A 14,208-nucleotide genomic window follows, 5' to 3' on the forward strand; every position below is an offset into this window, starting at 1 on the left:
ACGATTGGGACAACAGACCCCAAACGATCCGAACAAAAATCTTCAAGGTGCAGTTACTTCGACAATTCCAAAAACACCGAGTCCTAACCACGTCCAGGGAAAGTCGGATACGGAGAGGAATCTCGATAAGTTTTGTGAAGACTCAGTAAAAGACTTAATGGCTACGATTGCTAAATTAGATTCTAATGGTGTTCAAGTTCTTGCAGAGGGCAGGCAAAAGGTATTAACAATCTTTATAACAATAATTATAAATGTTTATAGTCATACGAAATGTTTTTGTGTATAAAGATAAATGTAAATATATCAAACATCTTGAATTTTAATCGCAAAGGAGAGAATTTATATCTAGAACAGGATGTGAATTGGACAGACCGTCGAACAATCCAGAACCGATTCAGGACAACCGATAGATCCGGAGAGGGACACGAACAATAGAAATAGCACTGCTACTCGAGGAAGATCATTAGTTAGCGACAGATTCTGGTGCCAATTGAATCTTTAACCCTGTTTTAAGTAGCTAGTCTTGATGCACAGAGGTTCCGATGACTTTACGTGCCATCCGAAGCACGGTGAACGACTTATATCATTTTTAGAAATGAAAATGAAATGTTGGTGCCGAGAATCAAACTCATGCACTCTGAGAATGCCAGTATCTCAGCCGCTGAGCTAGGGCCGTCCACAAGTTAGCAATATGAGGTTAAGACCACTGCTGATCTATAATACGTTTCACGGCCTATAATAAACACTACATACATTTATAATCATGCTATAACTATTGGTACAAAAATTTTAAACCATATTCTTTTAGGGTGGGTCTCCGCATGTGGACAGTTCGACGGGGGACTCAGGAGTAGGGAGTGTGGGGAGTGTAGGACCCAAAATTAAATCTGAATTATCTGAAACGAGTAAAGATGATCCAAACGAAGACTGGTGCGCCGTATGTATGGATGGAGGAGAATTAGTGTGCTGTGACAAATGTCCTAAAGTATTTCATCAATACTGCCATATTCCAAATCTAAGCGTTGAGTAAGTATTATATTATATTTTATTGCTATAATTATAAAAAATGTCGCTAGAACATAAAATACCAAAACACCGAATATTTTCATAAAATTAAATACAGTTCTGAACGACATTCCAGATTACCTGGCTGGATGCTTAGACAAAGAAAGAGAGGGGAAGCGTAATCGTATGGAATTGACTGAAGCCTAAACCAGCACCAGAAAGTTTGCCAGGTCATATTTTATGTAAATTGAAGTTGAAATCAGTAGATCTACTGAAAAATCAATAGTCCTGGTAACACTGCGAGAAGTAGTAATGGACAACGTACAGGTACCAAAACATGGCGGTCACATCGAAATTGACTTCACTTTTAGATAAGTGTTACCAGTTCTCTCTCTTTTCTTGTCTAAGGCTGGATGTTATAGTTATTGATTGGAATATTTAATTGGTTAGGGGCTGGGCGTGTTCTGAATACCACTCAATAAAATATCCGTACATAAATAAACATTTTCAATATATGTGGAAGGTGCAATCTGTTGTTTTGCTCTGAGAAATAATCACAGACACACAATTTTTGTTGTTGCTGTGTGCTAAACGTATTAGAAAGAAATACGACAATGAAAAAAGTCTCTATAATAGGAAGAACTATGTTACAATTTGTAAGATTTATTTTCATTTGACTTATAATTTCTACAAAATAACAATCAAATTCGAAATTATGAAGTTTCTATGTACAGGGTGTTCCAAATTGGTGTGTTCTGCAGGGTATACCGAAAATAGAGGAGACAAAAAAAGTAGTTAAGATGTCATCACTTCTTTTTTCGTTAAAGTAACTATTGTCCAATTAAATCATCAATATCTCACAACATTAGCGAGATATAGAGCAATTATTGAAAAATTTCGAAAACGACAGTGTTATGTATCTTCTTTATTAGGAAACGATTTTAAAAACTTTATTAGAACTTTTGATAGATATACTCTAGAAGGGTTCAGTGGCGTACAAAAATTTTTTTAGGGGGTCTCACTACAGAAATATGATACCAACTTATGTTTTTTTATATGGGACACCCTATATATTTTGACACGTTTCAATGAAACACGTTTGAAAAGTTTCATTAAAGTTTTTTAAAATTTTTCCTAATAAAGGAGATATATAACCCTGTTATTTTCGACATTTTTCAATAATCGCCCTGTATCTCGCGAATGTTGGGAACTGTTGATGATTTAATTATTGGACAAGCGTTACTTTAACGAAAAGAAAAGTCATGACATCTTAAGTACTTTTTTTCTTATCACCTCTAGTTTTCGGTGTACCCTGCAAAACATAAAAATTTGGGACACCCTGTACATAAGTGTACTTTAAAATTGTTGTGATAACAGTATGGCTAACTTCACAAGAGCATGTTTTCATCAGTAATGAGGTCTGTCGTTGCGCTATTATGTATTAATGTAAATTTTTGTTTTTCAGAGAAAATGACACGTGGCAATGTCTCCTATGTATGAACTTTTCTGATATACCAGAAAGTATCCTTTCAGAAAAGAAGGAGGGTGAACTGAGTTTGAAAGAACGTAAAATTGCTGAAAGATTGGTTTTAGAACTTTACTGTCAATATGATCCAAGTTTACCATTCAGAGAAGTTATTGGACCAGACGTAAGTAAAAATGTTATTTTTTTTATTTTTAAGATTTATTGAAGAAAATTGCGAAAGATAAGAATATTTATCTTCTCAGACAACAATCAACAAACTTATCTGCAACTGTACTTATTTTAATCTTTATTGTTTCAAGTCCATAGTCGTTGATGTTAGTAGTTCTAGTTGATATTATTAATTATTAAAAGATTATTTTTTACTCGATTAATAATTTTTAATACTTATGTATTAAAGGCATTATTAGGGATTTTGTAGAATCCCACATGTTATTTTTATTTCTAGGGCATTGTAGAAATATGTGATTTAAGTCCTCTAGATGTCCGCATTCACAGTATGAATTTTGCTTGATATGTATATGATGTAAAGGTTTACCAAATATACTATGTTCCTTTCTTATTATTTTTCCTAGATGTGGTTTGACAAAGACTGGAAATTACAGAAAATAATCGATATTGATTTTCTTCCTTTTGATATAATGATTGCCTATTTGAATTAGCCATTTCTTCTGCGAACTTTTCCTTTTTTGGTTTAAATTTTTTCTGATAGTGGGCTAGGAGTAGGACTCATTATTGAGCCCTTCAGATACTTGACCACTTGGGCAGGTCCACTATCATCCGGATGATCCATAGCAGGTTTCCAAGACTGGGTCTTCTGTCGAAGACCCAGTCTTGGAAACCTGCTATGTGCTGGGGTTCTTAGTTTTGCAACTGATTTGATAATAAGTTGCAATAGTTTCACATGGTATTATATTCACTTATTAAAGGTATGTAATGATAATCGGACTGGCTAGGTTAAGATTACTACGTTAAGTCTACTGATACGAATAAACTACATGTCAACTCGTAACAAATACAATAATTAATTAACTGTTAATATAACCGTTTATCAAAATAACCGTGTCTTTTGCAATGCTATATATGGTCGATCAACATGTGTGTTTATTTAATTGTGAAGGGTAGATGTAGTTGTCTACAGTAGTGAGCATACCAACCGCCAAAGTACAGTTTAAGTAGGAGTAGAAGAGCTGTGAGACTCTTAGAAGTCAGTGCTACATGGGGCCTAGCCATTCTTGTACCTGCACCACTAGCCCAAGTGTTCTGGAACCAAGGAGAAGGTCCTTGAATCTACCCCGGTCAGTACCGAAGGAAACTCCAATCACATGTTTGGGTCTTGTGAATAAGATGTTGACTTTATTGTTCTAACGACAACTGCTGAGAAACCCAACTCCAGAACTAGCTTCCGAAGCTGGTGCGAATTCTGAGTGGTTTCAAGGCCCTTAGAGCTGTCTGACTTCTAAAGCAGATAGAGATAATCCTGTCAAGGCAATTTTTATTAACTCGCTCCTGAACACAGACTAAGGTCCGTGCACCTGAAGATTTCAGCCTAAAAGACTGATGCATAGAAACTGAGAGCCTGACTAGATTTAAGTCATGACTGGTAGATTAGATAGAGATGGTTCTGCCCAGACTAGCCCAAAGATCCTGACTTAACTAAGTCTGTATAGTACGCAAACCGCTGGAGATGATCCAACTGGTCTTTGATCATAATCAGTCTAACCGGAAGGCACCAGAGAGTGTTTCTATACAGGCCTCACCGTGGACAGAAATATTCCATGAAGGATGTTCGGCAGCAGACACCATCTCGCTCCGAAACCCTTCTGATAACCAGTAGGATTCAGAGGTCTTCTTTACCCTGGAGTCCAGGTGTTCTTTCCACGACAGTTTAGAATCCAGGATCACTCCTAGATACTTTACTGGGGTGGAGGAATCTAGAGCTTTCCCATAGAAGCCAAGCTCATGTGTTTACTTATTTAGAGCATAACTATTTATTGAAATTTAGCCACATTTATTCCTTTTGGGCAAATCTGGATCGTTGTTAACTTTATTTAATGGCTGCTGAACGATTCTTATCAGATGGTTATTTTTGGTCAACATATAACAGTTTCAGAACACATTTCGTGCTGAAACATCAAGCCTTCTCTAATGATGATCCAAAATTTTTGTCATGACATCATTCTTCACTTCTTTAACGTTTTTATTGGTTGTTGACGGGTTGGGGCATCCCGGACGGGCATTACGTTACGTTAATATTTTCTCGGCCTTCTGTGAAGAACTCATACCAATTATTATATAATTTTTTTTATGTAAACTCACCAAATGTCAAAATTTTCAAGTTTGTCGTAACATTGAATTTTATTTTTCATACAAAATGTAATGCAGATTCTTTGATTATTTCTTGTGGTAGTACAAAATATCAAAGTACACCTAAACACGGTTAATCTTTTATCTGTGAAAATCAATCTAGAAATATATCTTTGCAAATTACTTACAAGCTATTTTTTTTAATAAATCTTGTATGAACTGTTTTATTTTTTTTCCTTCTACAACTATACGATAAGTAGCGAGAAACACACCTTTTTAACAACATGTTCTTCAACCTTACAAATGTTGTTAATTGCACAACAAAATTCTTACGAATGTTATGAATTTTAGAATGAAGAATATCACTCAGTTATTAAAAGGCCCATCGCATTGGATACAATACGGCAAAAATTAAACTGGAGTGCAGATATACACTATAGAAATATGGAAGAATTAGTACGAGATGTCCGACTAATGTTTAAAAATGCTTATTTATATAATCCGGTGAGTATTGGTGTTGTTTTGTTATGGTTTACTAATACTATAAAACACAATTTTTAAAATTTAGAAATAATTAACAGTGATTTTGACATTTTAACCATTATGTGTCATCAAATTATTACCAAAAATACTATCACACAATTTTTAACATTATGATCTCACGGTTAATATGCATTTTTTTTATAATTTTTTGTCTTGTGCCAAATTTGAACAAAATCATCTACAATTGTTACATGTTCATGATTTTAGGTTGTTTGACACATTTGTAATGGTATATTGTATTTGGGGTTTATAGACCATCATCTGGAATTGTTTGTTTCTGGATATTATGTCTAACAAAAATTGAATTAAAAGCAAAAGACAGTTAATATTTGATTTCACGTACAGTGCGTCTATGTATCCGCTTATACCTATTTGCTTCCTAAGACAGAAAAGATTTATTTTCACTTTCAGAGCGACTGTGAATATCGTCTCTGATGATCCCTATTAGGGTGAAATACGTATAAGCGGATAAACAGACGCACTGTACGTGAAATCAAATCTTAACTGTCTTTTCCTTTTATTCCGATATATTCTGTACGAGTACTAGAAACCAAATTCGCTAAAGATTTTTGCTTAGTTGAGGAGACATGTCGTGGAATGCAATTTTTAGATTCCCCATGTCTCTATTAACATCTTTATCAACGTCTGTTTTGCCTTGCAATTCTTAGAAGGCACAGATTAAAGCAAAAATCCGAATTTGGTTTCGAAAATTAGTTTACGGATTTTAAAAATTGCTAAAAGTAGTAGTGCTCCTTGCGACATCTTAAAAAGGGATTATTTGAAATATTTCAAAATAAATACCTAATGTATGTACAAATAAATTTGTATAGGGTGGTCATAAAAAATATTACGAGCAAATACCGCGGAGAAATAAATTAATATGCGGGATGTCTCACAAAATTATCAAAATAAAGAGGAAAAAAATAGAGGGAAACTTTTTGGAAGCTTTTTCACACGTTACAACATGGTGAAATGTTCATCCCAATATTTTTGTCTATCATTAGTTACTATAGTATAAATTAAAATGAGCATAAAAATCTTCCAAGTATTTTTTTGATCTTCCGTATGAAATCTTTCGTCCGTGAAAACTTTTTGATACGTTACAACTTAATGAAATTTACATCCTAATGTATTTGTCTACCTTTAGTCCCTATAATATAAATTCAAATGAGCTTAAAAATCTCCCAGTTATTTTTTTGATCTTCTGTCCCAAATATTGTCGAATTTTCTTTTCAGATACGGTTCTGGTAGTGGTTATTATGGCTCATTTAATTTTTTTAACTTCTGCGATCTATTAGATTTTGCATAATGTCTTTAAAATACACCGTTTTTCACTTTTAACATAATAAATATTTACATTTACTATATTTAAGAAATAATTGGACAAAATATCAAGCTATTCAGATTTATTACCTTTAAAATATTACTTTTGGTTCTTACAATATTTCTAAATTTATAAAGTATTTATCATAAAACTTGTAAGAAAAAAAACTTGCTTTTTGTGTGAATGACTTAATCAAAAATCGAAAACGTCGAATTTTTGATTTTGTGAGAATTGTATTAAAATATATTTATGGTTTTTCTCCATTAATATGCCTCACAGATGCCTAAAGACTCTCCCAAAGCAAAGGTAAATATTAAATTGCTGTGTGATTCATTTTTTAAAATTTTCTGTAGCATTTGATGTTTGAGTGTGCTATAATTTAAGAAAAAGTGTGTAAAAATTGCCTACAATTAAAATATTAAAATGGAACATGAATGTGCAGTCATTAAAATATTAGTAGAAACGTTTTAAAACTTTCCTAAATGGATTTTAAATCACGTATGTGGTACAACAATCGGAGTTACAATCAGTACTGTGACACTGGGAAAGAGGAATATCTAGTCTGAACTCGAAAGAGTGTGGTATGGTTGTAGTTTCAAAACAATCTTTTAGAGCAGTTGTTCGAAAGTTAGAATGTCATTGATTGCGAACTTCCGGAAGGAAAATGACACTTGAAGATACAAAAGATGTTCTACTCTTGTACAGGATTTGTGATATTTAAATTATTTAACATGAATGGAAGACATGCCTTGTAATGATTTAATAATTGAAATGAATTTCCAACTTGGTACTTGGTTGTATATTATCTGATAATCCCATCAGCTTCAAGTACCTATTCAGCTTACAGTGCCCTTTTAGAAGACCTACTATGGCTTTGACTATTTTCCTGTCTTTGCTTATTAGGTCTGCTGTAAATTTTGGCGAATGTTCTGTAATGAACTGTTTCGCCTGTCTTTGTTCTGGTGAATTCCTCCACCATTCCAAAGATTTGTGAGCTACCCACTTCCTTGTAGCCGTTCTTGTTACTGACTTTGCAACGCCGCAGAAGGGTTCTGGTCCAATGAATGGCATTGATGAGCCTTGTTTGGCCATTTCGTCTGCTTTTTCATTGCCCTTATGACCCTCGTACTCCGGTACCCAGGCTACCGTAACCTTGCGACGGTCTTCTAGTTTATTTAGGGCACACACACAATCCCATACTAGCTTAGAATTGACCTCTACAGAATTGAGTGTCTTAAGCGCTGCCTGACTATCTGTGAAGATGGCAACTGAACGGAACGTTCTTTCCTGCCTTTCTATTTATTCCACGCAGTGATGGATTGCCGTTATTTCCTCCTGGAAAACTGTCACATCCTTAGATAGACTTACCGGGAAATGTATCTATTGATTGGTCCCCGGCTTCCACACCTTTCGATGTTTTTGAGCCTTCCGTGTACCAGCTAGCAACAGCTTGTATGGGTACACATTTATTCCAGTCTTCCCTGCCTGGTATCTTAATTGTGAACTTATTGTTAAAGCTATATCTCGTAACTGTTGCATCGATAGGTTGCCCCATCACAATATCGGCTTTTAGCTTCTCGATTAGACTTCTGTTGTCAGCACCATGCATCTGGCTTAAATGTCGCTGACTAAGTCTATAGTCGGTGTAGTGTTTCGGTCATTGTTTTTTTTGGTAAAGTTATGAATTCAGACCTCAACCAGTCCTCCGGGATTTCATCAATTGAATACACATGATTGAAAAGCTTAACCAATATTTTAATGTTAATATTCTTCGTTAATTAGTTTTAACATATCTGCCGGAATATTATCAGGGCCAACAGCTTCCCTGTTCTTTGCCAACTTTATAGCATGCATTACTTCTTCCTTTAGTATTTCTGGTCCCTTGTTTTCACCTAATGTCCGTTGTTCTTCTGGTCTGACGTAATTAAATAGTTCATTTATGTACGTATACTAATTTGTCATAATTTCTTCTTCATTTAATCATTTTCCCTGTCGAGTATGAGGAGTTTTCTCATGATGGAGCCCAGCTGTTTCTCTGCTTTTTTTGAACATATTGAATATAATTAAATTAATTGCTTGTTTGTAATGGTAATACCTTTATAATATGTGCTTTTATTGTATATTCATGTATGGAGTCATAAATATGCTACATAAATAAATTACACTCAAAAATATTTACTAGTGAAAAGTATTACTACTATTAAAGTTACTTTTTGAAAGATTGATAAAAACTAGGTTTTTAAAAGATTGAATTTATTATTTGATTAATATATTTGTATTTTTATTGTTACTTTCTCTTAACCTAACTAATGTTCTTTTAATTTTATTGTTTAGGTGGATTCGCAAATATACACTGACGCCAAGACACTAGAAAAGTTTTTTGATGAACAGTTGGAGAAGTTCCTTCCCGAATACGCGTACGAGATGTTCGACGATGACGAAATTCAACCCCCTAACAAGAAATTTCGGAGGATAATAACAGACTGACAAATTGTTCATGGGGCGAATAATACTGTGTATTTCTCCCTATAACAAATAATTAAACCACGAATTTTCCAATCATGCAATTTACTATATCAATTTTATTTATCTGCGTCGTTGTTCTGTATACAAATGATTCTAAGGGCTAAACAAATAATTTTGTTTTTTATAAAAAAAAATCTTAGGTTTATTTATTGTATGTATTATTTTATTAGTATGTTGTTATGTCATGTTTTAATGATGTTATTTAATGTTAGTTCGGACTTATTAGAATAATGACAAAATATATATCTCGTATTCATTATTATTGATATTTATATATGCAGTAGTTGACATTCAATAGTGCATATCTTCGTAAATATACAAGTTATTATATGTAAGTTTTTGATTTTATGGTTACAGACTAAGAATGAAGACACGAAATATACCAGTCCTTGATCTTTAGTAATTCAGCTGATGGCTTTTGATAGATTTGTGTCAAATTAATTTGTTTTAATGACTATCGAAAAATGAACTCTTTTATAGCGTTATTAAAAATATTTTATACACTGTTCATCTACTGAAAACTCAAAAAACCTTGAGATTCTTATATTTAAAAAAAAAATACAAAAATATCTTCTATTTGAATAGAAGAAAACATTAATTAACACCTAGCAGTAACTAACATTTTGCAGATACATTACTGAATGAATATCGAGCTTCTGATTGAATTTTGAATTTGAATTTTATCATAATCGGTATTTGACCATAACCTTGTCCTTGGATTATGTAGAGTGATACACGCTCTAAATCATTTAAGACAATATATATTATTTTATAAATTTTCTAAACCCTTCATTTCTTTAGAACCAATGTTATTTCTTTATTAAAAAATATTTATGTAATCAATATTTTTTTATAAACCAGTACGTATGACATATAATATATATTATACGTCATTGTCAAATTTTTCTGTACGAAAAACATGGCAGCTGATGAAAAGCGGCTATTGATTGACAGTTAATAAATGATTTTGACAGTTCAACCTTACCTGCCTCGCTCGTTACTATAATTCAGCCATCTAGCATATTTCCAAAGAAAATGCTCTGAATGACATTGTTGTCCTTATATCAAACCCTGATCTTCTGAATTAATAACAGAAGGCATAGAAAATCATGGTTGGATTGTATCATTATAAGATGGCTTTTCTAGACAGAGGCATAGGCCTGTTTAAAATTAATAAGCATATTATGAACATTAAAATTTTTAATAACATTTATATTGTGACTAATGTGTTTACATTTTTTATATGTGCATTTAAATGATGAGATTATCCAGTAAATAAAATATCATTTTCCAAAGCCACTGTGTGGATTTTATGTTTCAAAACATGTCAACTTTTTGACATACATTTATCAAACTGTCATTAGCAGACATATTACAGATTGGACTCATCTACCACATGAAGATATATAGGGCGTAATTATAGGCTTAAAAGAAAAGGATTTGACCGATTATAGCATGAAAATGTCAATATTAAAAATAACATAAAAATGAAAAATCCGCTATATCTCTACCATTTTCAGGCAACCCTTTCAAGATAAGTTTTCATTGTCAGTGCCACCTGTCAATAATAATATAACAAGGGTGTTTACTTAGACAGCATGAAAGAATAAACAGGAGTTAAAAAATTGAATTCCGTGGTAATAAAAAAGTCAAAAAAGTATTTGTTGTAAGACGACTGAGGGGACACAACCAAACATTGCGAAGCAGAATATAACTGTGATCTCATTTTACCTGCAAGTTAGATGTTAAGCATCGAGTTAAAATCTATGGAGAAGCTATGAGCATATTAACGTGTGTATTAAAAACGGCGTAGGTAGGCGTGGCTAACGATGATACCAATATGGCAGTGGGATCATGGCCGGACTCAATAATATTAAAACTACTATAAAAATATGACTAGTTATTCAGAAGATTTAATCATAATCTTAAAAAGTGCAATACATTTTTAATAAACTATGATTTATTTATCCCGCAGTAAACACTAAAAAAACGATATATTATACATAAAGATAAATTAATACAGTCAAATACTATTAATTTATTCTCTGAAGTACGGGCCATTACTTTGTTTACATATCTGTATACTAACCTGTAGAACGTTATTCTTGAAGATTTTTGATTAACATTGCTTCTGCTACTGCAACTACGTTGAGAACAAGAAACCATTATTATGCACTATCACAATATATTATTACAGTTTCTATAAAAGTATTATAAAACTAAAAATATCCGAAAAACAACAAACGTAAACAAACATATACGATCTGTCAAAAGTGTCAAAACAATCTTAATGATATGGCCGAAGTGAGGTCGTTTTTAGTCACGTGATGCCCTCTCCATAGATTCTAACTCGATGATGTTAAGTAAAAAGTCTTTTAGAAGTATTTCTTATTAGACTAAACGTACGAAGCATTCTACCAACTTAAAAGATTAATTTTAAAAGTTTTTAAATATAATGTTACTAAGGTTTTTTTTAAGCAGGAGGAGTAAACTAAAAAGACAGATTCACATCCAAGAAAATTACTAGAAAAGTCACCAAATACATCTTTTTTCGTTGATTATCTCGGCCTTGCGGTAATCCAATAATCAGTATCGGACAACCTCACAAGTCGATTCTAATCTAATTTTGTTTAATTACTATTTAAATGGGAATAAGCCACAATTAAAGGTTAAAATACGTTTATTGACGTTTCAATTTCCACTTCGGAAATACGTTCTCAAAATTTTGTTTGTTTCTTCTTTTTCTTATTCCTTTTTTGGGCTATGTCCTAGACAATTTACCCAGTTTACAATTTTGTTTGTTTATGTTTGAATAATTTTTTCCAATTCACTTCCAATATATATTTTTTTGTTTTTCTAATTATAATAAAAAAAAAAATTAGATTGTTATGAAAGAAGTTGAATAATTTTTAAAGTTTATTTATCACATTGTAGAAGAAAATAAATATTTATTTTATTTCACTTAAAATTTTATTTATAGTGGGCATTTCATTCTTGAAAATAAAGCTGTATACTATCTGTCGTACAGATGTTTTAACTTTTTCATCGTATGTTGCAAGGATTATAAGGTCGACCGCCAATATTTTTAGGACTTATCTTACTGTTCCAGTCTGCTTATATTCTTTAATTGTTCTGTAAATAGTTGAATTCGCAACACCTAAAATTAGCACATTACTTTAGTGAGTCTTGATTTTAACAACTATTAACAAAACTAACGTGTTGCCTGTTTTATTTTTGCTACCATGTCTGTTATTTTCATTCCAAGATTATCAATTTTTATTTGTGTGTACATGTTTATAATGCATTGTTTTTCATTTGATGCTAAATTACCCAAATCTACTCTGCGTTTTTTTAGGTGGAGAAGGATAATTACCACTAGTACTTGGCATTGAATCCATATTGTTATCTTAATAACACTAATACGTCGCTAAATAGTTCTGAAACGAACTGTTTTTTATATAAATGCAAACGAAAAATCTAAAAAATTAAAGGAATAATGCAGAAAATACAAAAAATCGTCGATATAAATTTTGAATTTTAAAATTTCATAAATGTCATTAGTGTCAAAATGTCATAATTTAGTGGAGTAAACTTGCCTGCGATTGGACCAATTACAAACAAGCATTACGGCGCGGTAAATTTGAATTACTCCTCCTGGTTAAAAAACAAACCATAGAAATTCTTTATTTTTAATACTAATAAATTTCACATAAACAATCTAAATTCAACGCAAATTTGCAGTGTTTGTAATAATATTTAGTTTCTGAAAGAATAGCAATAAGGTAAAAGTCTTAGACAAGAAAAGAGAGAGGACAGGTAACACTCATTTAATAAACCTCCGAAAATGAAGCCAGTTTCGATGTGACTGCCATGTTTTGGTGCCTGTACGTTGCCCATTACTACATCTCGCAGTGTTACCAGGTCTACTGATTTTTCAGTAGATCTACTGATGTCAACTTCAATTTATTGATTTACTAAAACACTATCGATCTACTAAAAAATATGTAATGATAAAATCATGTTCAAAAAGTGATCATTATGTCAGTGTTCAATTATAAATTTTGAATAAATCTATTTATTGATATAAAATATGACCTGGCAACATTTCTGGTGCCGGTTTAGGCTTCAGTTAATTCTATACGATTACGATTACCTGTCCTCCTTCCTTGTCTAAGGTAAAAGTGATCACAGTTTAGACATTTTTTGTCCACCAGAGGTCGGATCATGTAAAACTCACAGCAAATAGCTCGATTTAGATCTTAAAGTGGCCTGTTTTTAATCTAATACGTGGTTAATTAAATGCTCTTAAATTTGTGCATTTTTGATCAAATTTTTATTTAACTTTATTTTCACATTTTATTATTGAGAAAATGAAGATAAAAAATATTATTGATATTAGTCAAATCAGCGGTATACAATGCAGCGATCATCAAACCATCGCTCTAAGGAGCCACGTATTGAAAATTATAGCAAAAATACTACACTCGACAACAGTTTGGTTTCAAAAAGAACCCTGGAACTAGAGACGCATTATTCAGTTTGCAAAGTTATGGTTCAAAGGGATAGGGATATAGAACAACCAGATCAATCACGACAAAAGATGGGTGTCTTGCCACAAGTGGGAATCGATGACCAAGACCTCCGTACAATCAAAAATTTGTATTGGCATCAATGTGCATCCATCAGTAGAATTCTTTTCATAAAAAATTGTAAAACATAATCACTTGTCGCATTTGGAAACAAGTCATTTTAGTTTTCGTAAAAAAGGCGTGTGAAACTCGTAGAATTGCTGACAAAAGCGAAACTTTTATTATTATCTTTACCGAAGAGGAGTGACTGGGAAGAAATATTGTAGATATATGTTAAAAAAATGTTGATGAAGTTCTGATAAAGTCATAAAAAAATTTTAAAGTCATCAATAGTTAACATTAAAATAAAAAAGGAAAATATTTATAAAGATTTAAATAAATATTTGAAATTTATTATATTTATTTATTTATATAACATTTTGTTTAACTAG

The 14,208-nt window shown here is 32.2% G+C and overlaps 1 protein-coding gene across 3 annotated transcripts in view; it reads left to right on the plus strand.

Annotated features, from left to right (window-relative positions):
- Nucleotides 1-11,190, plus strand: part of LOC140437682 (E3 ubiquitin-protein ligase TRIM33-like) — a 60,114-nt gene extending 48,924 nt beyond the window's left edge. For 2 of the 3 annotated variants that reach the window (XM_072527338.1, XM_072527339.1), the window contains exons 11-15: nucleotides 1-220; nucleotides 809-1,026; nucleotides 2,471-2,654; nucleotides 5,147-5,299; nucleotides 8,997-11,189. The exon at nucleotides 1-220 is cut by the window's left edge and continues 64 nt beyond it. In XM_072527338.1, coding sequence (XP_072383439.1) covers nucleotides 1-220; nucleotides 809-1,026; nucleotides 2,471-2,654; nucleotides 5,147-5,299; nucleotides 8,997-9,149 — 928 coding nt within the window. In that variant the 3' untranslated portion in view covers nucleotides 9,150-11,189. Of the gene's footprint in view, nucleotides 221-808; nucleotides 1,027-2,470; nucleotides 2,655-5,146; nucleotides 5,300-8,996 lie in introns of all 3 variants that reach the window. The other variant, XM_072527340.1, reaches the window with a different exon arrangement.
- The last annotated feature ends 3,018 nt before the right edge of the window (nucleotides 11,191-14,208 follow it).

This window comes from Diabrotica undecimpunctata, chromosome 3 (genome assembly GCF_040954645.1).
Source record: "Diabrotica undecimpunctata isolate CICGRU chromosome 3, icDiaUnde3, whole genome shotgun sequence".
In the NCBI taxonomy this organism is placed as follows: Eukaryota; Metazoa; Arthropoda; class Insecta; order Coleoptera; family Chrysomelidae; genus Diabrotica; species Diabrotica undecimpunctata.